The following is a 17,605-nucleotide window of genomic DNA, read 5'->3' on the forward strand; positions in this document are numbered from 1 at the left end:
TGTAGTTTTGATTGATTGATTGATTGATTTGAGTGACTGAGGAATTTGAGCAGAGCATAACCAGTGTTCATGTTATTAGAAACACCTGTACTTATCCTACTACTGTACAACAAGTAACAATGTCTGCTGTGAAAAAAAAAAAATCATCATTGATTTGACTGATCCTACTTTCTAGTTGGTTACACCTGTGAGTGTGACTAGGAGGGGAAGGGAGGCGCTCACACGATAATCCTCAGACAGAGGGCAGGAGGCAGGTTGTTAAGTCCGGCCCGGCTGCCTGAAGCTGAGGAGATAAACAATGCCTCTCTCTCTCTCTCTCTCTCTCTCTCTCTCTCTCTCACATTCCTCCTCGACTCAATCCCTCACTTTGCCTGGGATTACTGCTGGAGGCCATTTAGTTGTCTTTGACTGTGCCGTCTAGTTGTACCCTACAGTTAACTGAAAATTCATCGTAATCATTTCAACTAATAGTCTCTCCTTAGCTTTTGAGATCTGTCTTTTCTTTTATGAAAAGTTTGTCCCATTTGTTTAGCACATAGTGTAAACTGCTCCGGTTTTAGAAAAGTAAGATACGTTGTCTTAGTTTTGGTAGTTTTCTCCTGAGCTGTAGAAATACTAAAATTGAACACTTTACTTCAGTTGTGGATCAGTAGCACTTATTTCTATAGATGTTGAGCCAGTGTTATATCTGCATCCTCTGCACTACAATGTGACAAATCAAACCTTCTGAGTTTTTCCTGGAAGACAAAGTGCCCCCTTCCACTGATGGAGATTACTGCTATCCTGTCCTATAACCATTAACCAGCCAGAGAGAGGATCTGACCTTGAATCAGAGCTTTTTATAGCTCTGTGCCCTATTGACCATCTGAGTAAGGAAGCATTGGGGACTTCACATGCCTGAAAGGTGCTTTTCATCACACTCAGTCCGTGATTTGTTCATTGATTTGTTGCTCATTTATTTTAATGCTTTTAAAGTACTCTACCTATCACAGTCTTTGTCACTCTCTCTGTTGCCTATCACTGCTCCCATTGATGTGCAGTAGTATTCAGACAGGCAGAGTGGCAGAATAAACATCTTCATGCACAGATGCAGGTTTGGATGACGCATACAGCTGCTGATGCAGGTATTGCTACTGCCACTCAGATGAAATTCTTACTCAGAGAAGCAATGTGTCACTTTGGACGGAGGTAGGAAACAAAAGTCGTTAGAGTTCAAGGAAGTTAATTCACATGCAAAGCATTGTCTCTTAGTCACTGTATCAACAGCTACTCTCAATGCTTGTTGCCTGCTTTGCCTTCTGCATCTAGCCAAACCATTTTGCCTCTTGCACCATAGCGTAGAACGCCAGCCCTCAAAAAAACAACACGAGTCAAATTTATTTCATTGCTCTCATGCCTTTGTCCTCACCAGAACAACTTGATCGTGTGGAAGAGGGCATGAACAAGGTGAATGCAGACCTGAAGGAGGCCGAGAAAGATTTAAAAGATATAGGACAATGCTGTGGTCTGATATGCCCATGTATTAAAAAGTAGGTACCGGCCAGGAGCCCCAAGCTCTTGCCTGTCCAGTGCTGGTGGTGGTGGTGATGTCTGATGTCTCTCTTGTCACAGTCAATGTCTTTTTTGTCTCTTCTCCTTTGTTTGCCCTCTCTACTCCCCCTCCCTCCCCTCCACCCCGCAACTTCTTCCTCCTCTCTTCTCTTCTCATGTGCTTTCGTTCTTTTGCTGGGAAAAATGACAATGTGTTGGTAATCAGAACAACTGGAGCGCATCGAGGAGGGGATGGACCAAATCAATAAGGACATGAAGGATGCAGAAAAGAATTTGAACAATCTAGGACAGTTCTGTGGTCTATGTTCATGTCCCTGTAACAAGTAGGTGCTGCCTGTGTCGCCTGACTGCATGTGTTTCAGTGCCTGCCTTCCTGCCTCTCTATTCGTCCGCCTGCTTCTGGTGTGTAGAGCACGGTGAACAGTGGTATGAGCAGTTGGGCCCAAAGCCACAATAACACACTGTCAGAACAGGCACCAGTGCTGCATGCATGTGTGGGTGTGTTTGCTCAAGTTGACAGCGTGCATGCATGAACAACACACACATCTGCACAACAGGTCTGATGCCACTTTGTTCATTGTTGTCATCAAAAGCCCTTCATTCCACATTGGATGAGAGTTCTCTTCCAACAGGTAGCAGCGTCAGCAGGGATCTGGGCTACAGCCCCCACCACTTCCCCTAAACCCCACCCAAGCCCCCACCCTTACCCTGCAGCATGATGCATCATGCTGTGTACAAAGTCTAAATCAAACCAAAGAATAAATCAACTAGTTGCCTTCTTCACTAAATACCTCATTTGAGTTTTATCCACCTTTTGTCATTTGGAAAGCTGTTGGTGTTTTACATGTTTTCACATGCATTAATTGATACCATGTGGCTCTTGCAATACATTAAAAAGAAAGTTGTCTGATTTTAAATGATCGGTTTCAGACAAGACTGTATCATAGCTCCTGGAATTTATGGCAACCAAAGTTTTCACTGGTATATTTAAGAAAAAAAGGCTGTTGTTTTATTTGAGTACATGACATAATGGTACACAGCTGATACTTGCAGCTAAGCAGTTGAATAGTTTTGGGAAATAGGCTTATTATATTCATTGCCAAGAATTAGATGAAAGAATTAGATGTTATAGTTTTATGTAGGTTATTATGTGCCAGACTTTTCCTTGGGCAATACAAGTTTCTGTATTAACTAAACCAGATTTATCTACAGTAACTTTATAATCAAAAACAAACAGTAAAAACACCCATTAAAGCAGCTGTCTGACTGACTCTTCAACACACCACTTTGGCACATGACCCTCAGATTACAGTTGTAATGTTAAAGGCATAATTCTAATTTTTGAAGTGGGGCTGTATGAGACAGGTGGTCAGTGCATTAAGTAAACGGTGGTCGGCATGCTCCCAGTTTGGAGAAGCAGGCAGGAGTACCACCACAAAAGCTAAACAATGTACTGCTGTTGACAGGTGCTGCAGCAAATGCATTTCAGCCACCTAAAAAATCAATATCAGATTAAGTGTACACTATATTTAGAACATTTTCACAGCTTTACTTTGATGCAGTCAGCCCTCTCTGACAGGGAACTGAAGCCGTTATCTGTGCTCTCACCAAACTCCTTTGACAAAAACAGGGATTTTTCATTGCAGAACACAGAAGTTGCTGGTCTACCGCTGCCTTGATTTGTTTATGTTAATTCGTGAATCTGGGGAATCTGAAATAGTCCTTTAAAACACCAAAGTCACAGAATAACAAAACAGAATAACAACAGTAGACCAGCAGCTCTCATGTTCAGCGAGGTAAAATTACTGTTGTAAATGGAGTCTGGTGGCTTTGAAAAGAGCATAGATGGATGTAGCAGCTTTAGTTCCCCATTAGAAAGGGCTGTTTGACAGCAAGGTAAAGTGGTGTCAATACTCTCAGTGTAGCATACACTTAAACTGATATTGGTTATTTTTTTAGGTAATACACTGACTAAGGATAAGTACCTCTTGCAACCCCACTACAAAACACCTGAACCCGATATCCCGATACTATAGTATGCCTCAGTTGGCCCCTGCCTCTTTCCCCTCAGGACCATCCTACATAATGAAACATCATGCAAGAGTGAGGTAAACTTGTTCTCTGAGCACACTGGACATCAGGTGCTACCATTTTAATATTTAAGTATTAAATTGAATTATTTGTTCTTTGAAAGCTTTGATATGAAGGTGGATTCCCAATGCTTGTTTTGCCAAACTCCTGTGTGATCTGGTCTCTGACCTTCAACAGCTAAACCATGGCCACTGAGCCATGCCTGAACATACTACACTATACTGAGACCAGTACATGTACTGTATACAGTTGTCTATCTCAGAGCTATAGAAAATACAAGTGGCTGACAAACCAAGAAATAAATGGCTATATATGGGTTAGTCTGTGGTGGGTTTGCAGCAAGATGTTTCTCAGACTTAAGTCTAGGGTTGAATAAGTAATACCTTTATGATTAACCAAATGCAGCACTGTATATCTAAAGTCAGGCATTACTATAGAATGTGCTGGGTTTTTGTCTTCTTGAGAAAAGTTTTTTTTCTGTGTTAGGTCAGACCTAGAATCAGTAGACATTTTAACAGATGATTTCTTTCTCCAAAACAGGGCTGAGCAGGATCTTGATAGTAGCACATGTAACTAATCTGCCTTATTTGCATCACAGCTGTCATTTTGTAGCAGTTGGTGTTTTAAATAGTCACCACCTGATTTTGACTATGAAGATATATTAAGAGTTTGCTGCCTTTATATGGTCCATTTTGGTCCTTCTTCCATTTGTGGTTGTTTTGGGTTCAGATCTTGTCTATTCTATAGCTCTTTGGTCCTCCCTATTGTGATCCACTTGTTATGTGATCCTGTGTTTATGTAATGTGCTTCATCTGATCTAGACTCTTTATATGGCACTGTCAAATAGTGTGAGACAAATAATTCTTGCTTGTTGTTATAAACTGGAGCACTGAATGGGTGTGGTTTACCACCTCACAATAACAATGTTGCATACAGTAATGGTCTTTTATTGAAAATTGAACAACTCTAAAGTAGACTTTGTTCATTGTGCTGTCCTCAGTGGTGACCTCCACTCATCAGATACTCCAAGCATAATAAAACAAACGCTAAGAATTAGATTTGCCTATTTGACTGTATACAGTGTATATTCCTACAGATGTATCCATCCAGATGAAATGAAGGGCTCATCACAACTACTGTATTATTTAGTTTTGCATGGAAAATGATCACCAGTCACTCACAATTTTTTTGTGTTTTTGTTGTTTTTTCTTTTTGGTTTTCCACAACGGATCTAACTGCTGGGCTTTCTTTTACTAGATACAGCATGTGTCTGATCCTGTTCCTCTCTACATGTTACTCCCTCTCATGTCAAACATTGTGTACTGTTTCCTCTTTGCATGTCCTCTCACTCTGCATGTGTGTTTGTGTCTCCTCCGTCTCGAGTCTTGTCATTATGTTCTGTGTTTGTGCTCTTCTGTATGTGCTTGTGGGAGATGGTTTTCTGAGTCTTTAAAGGACCTTGATTACTCTCTAACACAAGCCACATGTGAGCTTATTGTGCTCAGACTCAATTGATCTGCCCATTCGATCAATTATTCACAGACTGCAAATGCACGTATGCAAGTTTATCATACGTGACTGGCATGATGCTTTTAGTAGGCTGATTGGCATGCCACAATATTATGCAATGCATTCCAAACATATATTCATGTATATGTTTTAATGGTGAATTGCTAGAAAACATGCACTTACATAGACAATACACATCCACACTCCAGAGCACACACACACACACACACCCACACACACACACAGAGTGTCACACATACTGACCAGCATACAGTCACATGCACACCCACTGGTCGCTAGTCACATTTACAAATAAGTAAACAAATGCACACAGATATATATATGCACATACACAAGCACACAATACAACAGTCTCACTGGCCCTGACTGATATGTGTGTGTGGTAGGATTAAGGGCGGGGGCCAGGCCTGGGGAGGGAACCAGGATGGAGTGGTGAACAGCCAGCCAGGGGCTCGAGTCATGGACGAACGTGAACAGATGGCCATCAGTGGGGGCTTCATCCGCAGGTAAGTAGTGTGTGTGTTTCTGTGTGTGTGCTCCTGTATGTGTGTGTAGTTGGTATGCGTACTTGTTTCTATGTGTTTGAATGAATGATCGTGTATGCTGTGTGTTTATATGTGAATGAATATTGTTTACATTCACAATTATATGAAATTATATACCTCTTATCCTAGAATAGGTTGCCCATTTTGACTTTTCAAGAAACATTTTACCTTCATTGTAGACAGGTTGTAACATGTATTATCAGACTGTTCTGCATAGGAATGTTTGAAATGTTATCTGAAATTACTGTAATGTTTAGAAGAAAGAAACTGGACATTTTCTGCTCAGTCTGCAACAATAAGCAGTCAGGGTTCAATAAAGAAATGTAGTTCTTTCATGTTCAGACTCAGAACCCACTGGCTATCATCTGACGATGATAAAGCCTCTCAGGGCTACAGCCAAAATTTCAGGAGATCCGGTGTAGCCAGCAGATAATCAGACCAAGACTTCCTCTTCAGTGTGCTGCTTATTGTTTACAGTGTGATAAACAACTTGAGATGGGTCAACAACATGTCAGCTAATCTCTATAAACAGATTTTAGCAATTTAATGCAGATATATTAGAAAAAAGCTAGTTAAAAGACAAGTCGACATCAGACAGTACCTGATGGGTTTGGAGATTGCATTTCATCTTTTGCTCTCCACATGGACTGTTTACCTGCAGGCAACCAAAGTACACTCAAATGTGGTTGGTCAATACTATTCAGACTACAAACGGAAACCAGAACGCTTCTGATACCAAAATCTTGTCCAGTGGCCTACAGATTCAGGATACATGCAGATTACTATTTATAGAGATTCATTTATATTTAAAAAAAAAATTGGAGCAACAAAGTTTGACATATGTGTTATTCCACTGGTTTTCAACCTTTTTCACTTATGACCCCTTAAAATAAATGTGTGTGTGTCTACTTGTGACCTCCCATCACTAGTTACAGAAGTCTATAAGGTGAGTAGTAGAATTAACTCTAAACTTTGTCATTTGAATAAATGTTTGGGAACCTGAGCAGGTAAACCTTTCCAAAAAAAGCAATGATTTGAGGTAAATCCAACAAAAATTAATTCACATTTGTGTAGCAAAACTTTGTTTTAATCATGTTGTGACCCTCAGAACTATCTCATGACTCACTGGAGGGGTCCCGGGCCTGTAATTGTGAATCACTGGGTAATAGTATGACATATGATTTAAGCCTCATGGATTCCAAAAAATTATCAGGGTTTCTTCTTCCTTGGTTTCTTGAAAAACGGGACTCTCACAGATTGATGTGAAGTGCTGTCCATGGTACTAAATCCTCAGATAGCTCATGTTTGCCAGCTGGGAGGCCACGTGACCAGTACGGCTTATTCTTTTTATCCTTAAATGTACCAGTATTTGAGTTCCAAAGGCAATTTGAAGTATTTGTTCTTTTAAAAGATATCATATCTACTCAAAGTGCACTGAAGTGTACTGTACCAGGCTGTTTTATGAAGCTTGTGCTTTCCAGCACAATGTAGATTCCAACAGTAACTAAAAATAATATTTTGCCATTAACCAGTCCTACTTGCTCTTCCTGTGTGCCCCAGGGTAACAGATGACGCCCGGGAGAATGAGATGGATGAGAACCTGGAGCAGGTGGGCGGGATCATTGGTAATCTGCGTCACATGGCCCTGGATATGGGCCAGGAGATTGACACCCAGAACCGGCAGATCGATAGGATCATGGAGAAGGTACAGTATGGCCATGGAGAATTTCAAACTTTAATTGGTGGGAGAGGGTGCATTTTTTTCTAGAGAAGTACATGACCATGGTGTAATTGCTTCTTCACCACTCTAAATTCATACTCACTGTTGGAAACAAGTTAGTTTCAGTTACCAGGCAACAACCTCTCCTAGTTGTTGGGGTAGCAAAGTAATGTTTGATCCAAAGTACATGAAGACAGTGCCAGCAGAGTTGAACATTTAGTAGTGTGGTGCTTCAAAATCTTAACAAAACAGACCTAAAATACTCCTTATGGAACAACGTGAGGATCAAGGACAACATTAGTCATATTTATGAAACAAGATAATCAAGAGTCTGCGAAGGGTACTAGATTTTCAAGACTGCTTAATAAGATAACTAATTGTAGGCCTATTTGTATTGATGCTAGAAGAAGTTATGGAAAGCTATGGGGCCAGAATGTGGTTTGATGTTGTGAGTTTAACAGTTTGATGTCAGAACTGTGCATAAAGTAAATAAATGAAAGGCAGCAAATGGAAGCTAATCTATAGAGCATTTAGCTGATATTTAGCATGGATTACATGCTCAGCATTAGGCCATGTAACAGCGGATGCAGCTGTGCTGATTTTGAGCAGATTTAGCCCGCTTGACACAGTAATGGAGCAAATCTGATTCACATGCCAATAAACAAAATCTGGGTGAAAATGTGAGTATGTATGTATGTCTCCATTAAAGGATAATTCCAGTTCATTTCTAGCATATATCCCATGAATGTGGCTGTTTTGACTCTGTGGGTTTCCAGTTCTGGCTAATTGCTCCACAAGCTAATTGAAACAAGACTCCGAGGTGTCACATTCTTTTTACTTTGGGATATTTTGTGCGGATGAATGTGCAGGGTAATTAGGTCAGCTGGCAAGTTGACCTGGACATAGGTCCCTATGCTGTTAGCTATGATGGGAGTTCATGGCAGCTAGATTATGTGTTTACTTTTGGGCAGATCCAGAGACAAGTGTTTGCAATGACTCTTGTGAAAAATCTGGCTTATTTGAACAGCTGTAGGAGGCTCCCACAGCTTGCCCTGTTGTTTTGCATGACTCCTCCTTTCCTTAAATCTCTATAAAGGATGTGCAAGTGCAAAGTTAGCTCCACCCACAGACGCATTTTCCTTTAAAGTCACTCATCCCCACCCATAACTGACTCCTGGGTGAACTGTGTGTGTGTCTCTTTCAGGCTGATTCCAACAAGACCAGGATTGACGAGGCCAACCAGCGTGCTACAAAGATGTTGGGCAGTGGCTAAACTGCGGCGAAAAGTGCTTTCATCCCCGTTTAACCCCAACCACCCTAAAAATAACAACACCAAACCCAGCCCAGCCCCAACACCAACGCCCAGCGCCCTCTTCTTATGCTCGACAGCAGGCGCTGCAAGCTCATGCTTTTATTGTGATACTTGTAGAGGTTTGCACACATGCACATATCATACATTCCTCTGCCCCCCCCCTCAATTACGCCGATCACTTGCCTCCGTCCCATCCCTCCCCTTGTTGTCAATGTTGTTCTGTGTCGTCACTCTTTTGATTTTGTTAAGAAACATTAGTTCTGTTGCACATCGTCCACTCAAACTGTCTCCACACTGTACATAGTGCTTCTTAAATGGCTTCATGGACTTAGATCACTTCTCCTGTTTTCTTCATCATTCTTTTTTTTTTTAAAGTCTGTGTGTAATATAAACTGTATGTACACCTTTTTCCAAAATGTTCTTCCCCCCATATCAGTATTCTGGTGTTGTCCATGTAAGACACACTGTGTATTCATCAGTTAAGATGTTGTGATGCTACATGATAAAGCCACAGTGATTTGCAGTGAACATAGTGAACATACAGCCCTAACAGCTTGTAACGAAGGCCACCGTCTAAATACATTTAATGTTGATGTGGAGCCGCTCAAATCTTAGTAACATCATAGACCAAGGATACTCAGTTACGTATTTGAGCCATGTGGATGCAAATATGGCTTTTGTATTTTACCAACTCTATTGATGAAGCAGTATTAACACAATTTGATGCCATTGATTGTATAGTATTTACCTTTTCCTCAGGGAGCTAAATCTGACCATTCAAAAGCAAGGGTTGAAGATTTGTTGTAATTCGTACAAACTGTATCGTAAGTGCATATACAAATATTTGCATTAGGTTGTGGTCTGAAAAGCACTGTTGATGGGACCCTTGTTTAACCATCAGAAAAATATTGGGCATTACCATACTATCATTGCTAACATTGTGATTGATAATGAAAGGAGGTGGAGCTTTGCTAAAAGTCACAGTAGGCAAAAGTACAGGGAGGTCACATCCCAAGCCAGACTGCTTTACCCATGATTCAACCCTAGCAACCCTAATATCAAGTAGTGAATTAAGTGTTATGCATGTCCATCCGCTGCTAGAAGACACTGAATAATTCATGTATACAGACAGAAATATCTTAACATGGCAACTGCATGCTACATATGTAGGCCACACAGAAGAGAGGCCCATATTAATCTGCAATAGTGCCACTCTTTTTGTTTTATGTCTCTTTACCTTTCCAGACTGTGACCATCATTGTAAAATACAACCTTGGGAAATGCCAATAAAACCATCATAACTGTAGAACCAAACTGAGCTTCCTTTCTATTTTTATGACTTTCAGTACTTTATATCATGGTCCTGTGTAACTCACTGAACTGAGCGGAACAAAGACAAGCATGGATTGAAGTAAGCTTCACATTTTGGTCCTGCTCCTCAATCAAGGAGAAAAAAATTGACTGAATGAGTTTTTATTTTAAAGGGTTCAGCAGACGAGATTCATTATGTTGTATTAAAGGAACACTTCACCCTCAAAATGACCATTTATATATCAATTACTCACCCTGTGTTACATTTATTTTCTTAAGAAAACTGTCTATTTTCTGCATGCCTCTGGTGAATGAAGAATCCAAAAACTGAGAAAATTCCTGATAAATTGAAGTCATAGGGGTCCGCCTTTTACAACAGCTAAACTGTATCAAAACATCTGCTTACAAACTCTCACACAACTCATGCAGTATAATTCAGGTCTCATATCCAGTCGTATGTTCAGTACGTTCCAAACAGACAGCCCCTTGACTTGAAACTTAGCTATGCTCTCAAAGCCAGACTCCATTGCCGAAAACGGTGATTTTACTACGCTGAACTTGGGGGCTGCTGGTCTACCACTGCCATGATCAGTTAGTTAGGCTGTGTTGTTGTGTGACTTTGGTGCATCTGAAGTAGCCTAAAATCACAAAACAACACAAGCAAACTAACTGATCGAAGCAGCGATACACCAGCAGAAAATTGCTGTTTTTGTCAGTTGAGTCTGGCTTTTAAGAGAACATAGGTAAGATTCACTTTGTGAGGCTCCCTGTTAGACGGGGCGTCTGTTTGGAAAGTACCAAGCATATGACTACATAAATGAGATTTTGATTGTACTGCACGAGTTGTGTGAGAGTTTGTAAACAGATGTTCTGATATATATATTCGCCGTTGTTAATTGCAGACTCCTTTTACTTTAATTCATCAGTAATTTTTGGATTTGTCTTTCACCTCAGGCATGTCAAAAAAACAGAGTGAGGTATTCCTTTAAGGTAAGGCAGACACAAGCAGACTTTTTTCAGCTACAATAAGAAATGCAGACACCCTCAGGTTGGTCACAATAGTGATAGTTTGAGCATTTAGCTGATGTTATCCACAGTGATATATATATATATATGGGAGGTTTCACTGGACAGGAGCACAGGAATCAGGTGAAAAAGAAGATACTGTAGATACTTGCAACATGAGGCAGTACATTAAAAATTATGTAAATACAATATCTGCAGTTAAATAACAATGATAAAAAATGCTGAGGTTCTACAGTGCAGGAAATGACACCTTAAATGTAACACTCTTCTCATATATCATGTTATGTTGAATTTCCTCATTTCAGGGAGATCGATTTCTCTGTGGTGTCAGCATATTCATTTCCTTCACTGACAAACAGGTCATGTTGTCACATGACCCAGCTTTATATAAGAGAAAAAAGAGATGTTACAATCCCAGTAGAATTTTTAGGTGCTTTTACCATGTAAAATTTTTTAAAAAAACCCACAAGGTACCATAAGTGTAATATAATGATTTATTATCGTCATCAAATCAAGAAAATGTGTTTGTGCCCCACCACAGGGAGGTGAGAGGTCACAGAGCTTATCCTGACTACCAGTAAGTTCTTTTAAAACTGGAGCCTAATGGCAAAAGATATGCATTGACAACACATTTATTTAATGCACTATCGTGTGTTGCATTGAAGGCATGGAAGCAAACAAAAGACAGACATGGTGGAGAGAGAAAGAGGCAGGGAAGGACGGAGAAGGAAGGATGTGCAGCAGCACATTACACTAATGGACATCCACTGTGGTGCCCTGGGCTTAGGGTGGATTAGAGTTTACCACGTCACTAAGAACCCTGACACACTCTCTCTATGTCACACACACAAACTTAAATCAATAACAGATTCGCAGCAGGGTAATCCGGCATACCTTTGTAACATGCACACAAAGAGAAAAATAGATGAATGTTATCATCATGTTATCAACATGAAAAAATCCTACACAGATGATCATTTGTGGTTGATTAAATATAACATGAGTCTTACCGAAAACAATAATGTCATGTTTTGTAACAGAATCTGTCAGTGCTTCAGCTCCTCACATGCACTTAGCATTAAAGGTATTTTCTGCTGGACCAATAAATGGAACAAACTTGCTTTGAGGCTTCTGAGGGCTCAAGAGTGTATTTTTAGACAAAGAGCTCCCTCTGCTGGTATCATGTGACGATGCACTGCATTTTCTCCCTTTAGCTAAAGGGGCACCCCACCAAGTTTAAGTAAGAAGTTCATTTTGATGCTATCAAGTTGCATAACTGAAAGTGTCTCAAATTTAAAAAAAGAAAGATATTAAAATGATCGCAAAGAGATGCAAAGGAACTGCAAAGAGACACAAAATAACTACAGAAAAGAGGACAACAACCACAAAGATGAAATGAACAAAAAAAAAAAGATTTAGAGAGACACAAAACAACTGCAAAGCAATATAACACCACAAAAACATGCATTACAACTACAAAGAGATGCAAAACAAAACCGATAGCCTAAAACAAGGCTGAAGTGTGTGTGTCTTGCTCCTGTAGGAGAGATGAGGGACCTTTTGCGTATCTCTGCCCAAGGGTCCATTGTCTGACAATCTGCCTGTGAATCCAGAGCTCTGGGGGCATGATAACTCATTTCTGGGGCTTAAAGTCGGGATATTTTGACCTCTGATGCTTTGGTGGACTATTATCTGACACAAGTACAAAAACCAACATTGGTCCACACCGTATAATGTATCTGTTAGCATTACTTTAAGTTCTCACAAAATGACATGCGCTGCCCAAACTACATGCCATTTCCCTCCATGAGGTCCCAACCGCTCTTTTCCAGGCAGCTTTGTGGCAATATGATGTAAGTTAATTTGCTGAGCTCTCAGAAATAATCATTTATGTCTGAAGTTTGTCAGAGTATCTGAAGCAATGTAAGAGCTAAATAAATAAAAGTACAGAAACGATGTCTAATCTTTTTTATGTGACATATCCAAAAGATTTTGGACATTCTCACTTCTTTGAAACCTCTAATTCAGTTTACTTCTTTAACCTATTTGTTATAATGATAATCCAGAAAGTAGGGCTCTTGGATACACAAGACAATGAAATTACAAACAAAGAAATTCTTTAAGTCACCTCTAGAATTTTTATCTTTTCTCCTAGAATTTAATTTATGTGATTTTATTCCCCAAAATCCTCTGACTGAATATAGTTTATTTTTTTCTCTGTATGCATGTACCCCTGGTTCCTGTTTTTGTTTGTCTGTTATTAATTATTAATTACCTGATATTTTGCACATGTTCTTTTTCTCAATTAAAAAAACACAGCTCAGTAAATAAAGTCTATGTGTAAATTGAACTGAGCGCCTGTGTACACTGATGCTGTCGAAATCAAAACACGTATCCTCATACGAGGTCAAGGCACGGACCTATCAGCTGCTGGGACGTAAAGCCTTCGGCTATCTCCGCCGGTCACGTGACCCCCCCGCCATCCCCATCGTATTCGTCCGTCCAGAGTCTCCCTCTTTAGCAAACAGTACGGTTAGCACCCACTGCGGTACCATGTTCCGAGCCGTGATCCGACTGTCAGCCTCAGGCACCCGGAGCCTGGCTCGGTCACGACCCTGCTACTCAGGTAGGACTGTCCGCTGTACAGCTGCCGTGGAAATAAACAGACTCCGGTAGAAAGATGACTGTAGTAAGATGACTCGGCTAGCTAGTTAGCTTAGCTAACGTTAGTGCTGTGTGAGAGTGTAAAGCTAACTGGGGGTGACATTGAATTATTTCTGTGGTGAGGTGTCTTTGTGTTCTCGAGCTGAACATATTCCTCCAGTTTCACCTCACACAGCGTATTTTAAATAAAGAGCCGCCAAATTAATTTTAGCAAAAAGAGTCACGACCTTGTGATGACCCTCCTTAGTTAGTTCAGGAGAGTCAGTGACCGCAGTTTATACGCAGCTGATAACACTTTATGGCAAAGTCAACATATGCTTTATTATGTGTATAGCTAACGTTATATATGTAAAATGTACACATAGTTGACTATGGACATTTTGAACGATGTAGTTTGTTACCTGTTTTGATGCTAATATTCTCTCATATTAACTGCCATTAATATGAACTTGGATATGCTGTACAGAGGAAAACAGGTGTTGCGTGTTGGGATGTCGTGCACCTGCATTATTGTTGTGAGAGATAAAATATGGTTGGAATAAAAAAGTAACACTAAAACTTTGCCCTACAGCAAATTACGTTTCTAGCCATGTATTAAATACAGCTTCTTAACTGGATTTCTTGACCCACAGCGTCTGATTTAGGCAGTGTAGCTGAAAATGTTTTTTGTGTAACCTGATTTTATTTTATTCCTGAAAGTGTTTGACGTTGATAGAGCTTTGGAAAAGAAAGTACTGTGTGCACTTTTTATAATGTCATTTCTTACTTTATGTTAGGGATGCACCATTATACCAACTCTTCATCAGTATCAGCAGACATTGGCTTTAAAATGAACTATTGGAATCGGCCAACATGCTGATAATATCAGTACGTCATTGGTGTTAGCCAATATCGGCTTTAAAATTAACTATCATAAGTCTCAACATGCTTGTTCTCATTGTACACAATAAATGAATGTTACCATACATTGTAAAACATTCTGTTTCATGTCTCCATCTGCTGGTGGGCCATCATTATGCACGCGTACATATACAATGTTAATTCCACTACAGAAGAGACTTGATGATCACTCAAATTAGGTGGGGAAAAAGTGGAAATATCAATATTAAAATCGGTTATCGGCCAATTAAGTTGTCGTATACTGGCATATCAAATATAGGCAAAAACTCCAATATCATACATCCCTACTTTATGTCTAATTAAAGTCCCACAGTATTGTCTTTCCCGTTTTCAGAAACAGTTATCACATAAAATGTTTTGTAGAAAAGACAATTTTGCTGTTAGAACAAGTCATATTCCGTGCCATTTTGTCTCTGCGAAATGTTGTCTGGCTCACTTTGGTATGAAAACTTCAATGTACATAACATGACTCAAAAGTGTTTTGAATATAGTGGATGTTCTGCTTTGTCAGCTTGACTCTTTCATTCTATGTGTCGTTATCATATTCAAATGTTGAAAATTATCTCTAGGTTCATGATATATGGCTTCCTAAGTTTTGACAAATATTGAAAACAGTCTATTATTAAAAGGTTGGCATATGATGCCTGGCCAGGTTTATAGTTGTTTTTTAGGACTACTTGTTTAATAAGATATTTACTCATTTTAATCAAATTTGGCCAATTTTAGACACATAGACTTCTTTATTGCTGCTTGTGTTTGGCTTCTTTTTTTAAAAAAGAAAAAAGAAAAAGAAACTGTAGAAACTGGATCTGGAAACTTTCACTGTAAAAATCAAAATGATGATGATGTGATTTTTGCTGGGGTCTGTACTAAACGAGCATGTGTTCCCTTACACCTGGAGTATGATTTGCTGGTTGGGGCATCTCTTTAGCACAACAATGCTTCATTTATAATGGTATGTTGTGACACATTTTACTCTTATTCTCTTATCAAAAAATTGCAACTCCTGTGATTTGGATATTGCACTTGGACACATTGTGATTTTGATAATATTAAGATTAACTGTACAGCAGTTTACTTATTTCCATATTACATGTACTTTTAAGCGCTTGAAACTTCTGTATTGTATCATCACTAGTATTGGAAAACATTGTGAAGAAATCTCTTTGTCTGCTTTATGTTTTCCAGCTCCATTGGCCTCGAGATGTTACTCCCATGGCAAGGTGGAGACTGACGAGGAGTTTGATGCCCGTTGGGTCACTTACTTCAGCAAGCCTGACATAGATGCTTGGGAACTGAGGAAAGGTGACTTTGTCAACAATTTTTTCTGTTCTTATTCTGACAATGTGTCCTCATCCTGCTGTTCCTAGTTTGGTCACTGATACAGTTCTGGTTTGGGTCTAGTATCAGACCCACCCTCAGGTTTTGGGGTTTGACTCCAGCTGTAACCAGCAAACCAGTAGCAAAAACTGCAAGTATTGTATGAGTTTAAAGGTCCATCGGATGTTACCTTTTCTCTCTGTTATTCTTTGCATTTGCTTGTTATTATTGCTGATACTTTGAAGTAATAGCATTTTTTTCATTGATTTTAACCTAAAGGCATGAACACCCTAATTGGGTATGACCTGGTACCCGAGGCCAAGATCCTGGATTCTGCACTAAGGGCTTGCCGGAGATTGAATGACATGGCCAGCGCCATCCGCATCCTTGAGGCTGTGAAGGTGAGTGACCATCCCTTCATATATTCACTCAGGGTGTGCCACAATTTTTTTTTTTTTGTGGAACTGTGTTTCACTGGGACAGTGTGACTCCTGATAGACCCCCTTGAACAAGAAACACTCAACTTACAAGAAGTCAGATTTGTCACTGCAGTGCAGAGACGCATCAAAAACTTCCACATTAGGAGTTCAAATGGTCCACAAATGTAGGAAGTCACCCTGATATTACTGTAGGGTGAAATTACACAATAATGCCATTTGTTTTACACATTTATACAATGACGGTAAAAAATTGACATATCCATACATGTAATACAACACCCAAATAGCAATTTAATCAAAAGATTATTGTTTGAGGCTCATTATTGCTTCTTGCTGCCACGTTTGCAAGTATTGCCTATGACAAAATGCAGCTCATTTGTTGTTTTTTGGTGTTTTGCAGGACAAAGCAGGCCCCCATAAAGAAATCTATCCCTACCTGATCCAAGAGCTCAAGCCCACCTTGTCAGAACTCGGCATCTCAACGCCAGAAGAGCTTGGCATTGCCAAAATGTAGACTGTCAAGGTGAGACTGCACTATGCTATACTACTACATGTTACTTGGGGAAGGCGATGCGGCTTTAGAAAGGGAATTGCTTCGGGCATAAGTACTGATCGTGTCCAGCACTGCCTCAAACCTTGTATTTTTAATGGCCTACTGAGTGTACTGTAGACCATAAATTATATTACATGTTACTTGCATGCAGCTAAAATGTCTTTTGTTTGTCTTTCCTCAGGTCATTGGATATTTAAAGAGAAGAGCTCTTCTGATTCTCTCCTGTCAAATATGTCTATATTGTTGATTAAATCCATGCTGTCCTGTTATGTACAAAATGGTGGACCTAATAAAGAAACCAATAATTGATGAATGTCTGTGTTTTCTTTCCTGGTAAGTGGTTGAACATTCTTTAATGGATTTTTTTTATACAGCCAATGTTTTGACTCATTGTAGCAGGAAAAGCACTGGTGTAATGATTTACTTAGATGGAATGGAGCCGTCGTTAATGTTATTCGTCACACCTTTGCTATGACAATCAAAATGTATGTTGTGAAAACAGTCTAATGTATGCGCAAGTAGGTTAAGAACTATATACAAACCACAAACTAGTTCACGACATTACAGTGAAAAGAAACATAAATGGGGAAAGACAACCTACTTTCATTTGGCTTTCACTTGCAAAATGTCAAATTCACATGT

At 39.7% G+C, this 17,605-nt stretch overlaps 2 protein-coding genes across 2 annotated transcripts in view; both read left to right on the forward strand.

Moving 5' to 3' along the window:
- LOC125905783 (synaptosomal-associated protein 25-A-like) overlaps positions 1-10,063 on the forward strand; it is a 53,001-nt gene extending 42,938 nt beyond the window's left edge. The window contains exons 5-8 of the mRNA XM_049603979.1: positions 1,757-1,874; positions 5,559-5,678; positions 7,278-7,422; positions 8,642-10,063. Of these exons, the coding sequence (XP_049459936.1) occupies positions 1,757-1,874; positions 5,559-5,678; positions 7,278-7,422; positions 8,642-8,710 (452 nt within the window). The 3' untranslated portion in view covers positions 8,711-10,063. The remainder of the gene's footprint in view (positions 1-1,756; positions 1,875-5,558; positions 5,679-7,277; positions 7,423-8,641) is intronic.
- Positions 10,064-13,564: 3,501 nt separating this feature from the next.
- On the forward strand, positions 13,565-17,276 carry LOC125881257 (cytochrome c oxidase subunit 5A, mitochondrial-like). Its single transcript, XM_049564345.1, has 5 exons — positions 13,565-13,712; positions 15,839-15,955; positions 16,250-16,371; positions 16,811-16,933; positions 17,145-17,276. The coding sequence occupies exons 1-4, from the start codon at positions 13,640-13,642 to the stop codon at positions 16,922-16,924; spliced, it is 426 nt and encodes a 141-aa protein (XP_049420302.1). The 5' UTR covers positions 13,565-13,639; the 3' UTR covers positions 16,925-16,933; positions 17,145-17,276.
- Positions 17,277-17,605: the final 329 nt, after the last annotated feature.

The sequence above is a fragment of the Epinephelus fuscoguttatus genome, linkage group LG2 (genome assembly GCF_011397635.1).
Source record: "Epinephelus fuscoguttatus linkage group LG2, E.fuscoguttatus.final_Chr_v1".
NCBI lineage: Eukaryota > Metazoa > Chordata > Actinopteri > Perciformes > Serranidae > Epinephelus > Epinephelus fuscoguttatus.

Bases quoted from the DNA above. Each gene is read 5' to 3' on its own strand.
- LOC125881257 (XM_049564345.1), top strand. From the start codon at position 13,640: ATGTTCCGAGCCGTGATCCGACTGTCAGCCTCAGGCACCCGGAGCCTG. The intron at 13,713-15,838 runs GTAGGACTGTCC...TATGTTTTCCAG, and splicing joins GTCACGACCCTGCTACTCAG to CTCCATTGGCCTCGAGATGT. The intron at 15,956-16,249 runs GTGACTTTGTCA...TTTAACCTAAAG, and splicing joins TGCTTGGGAACTGAGGAAAG to GCATGAACACCCTAATTGGG.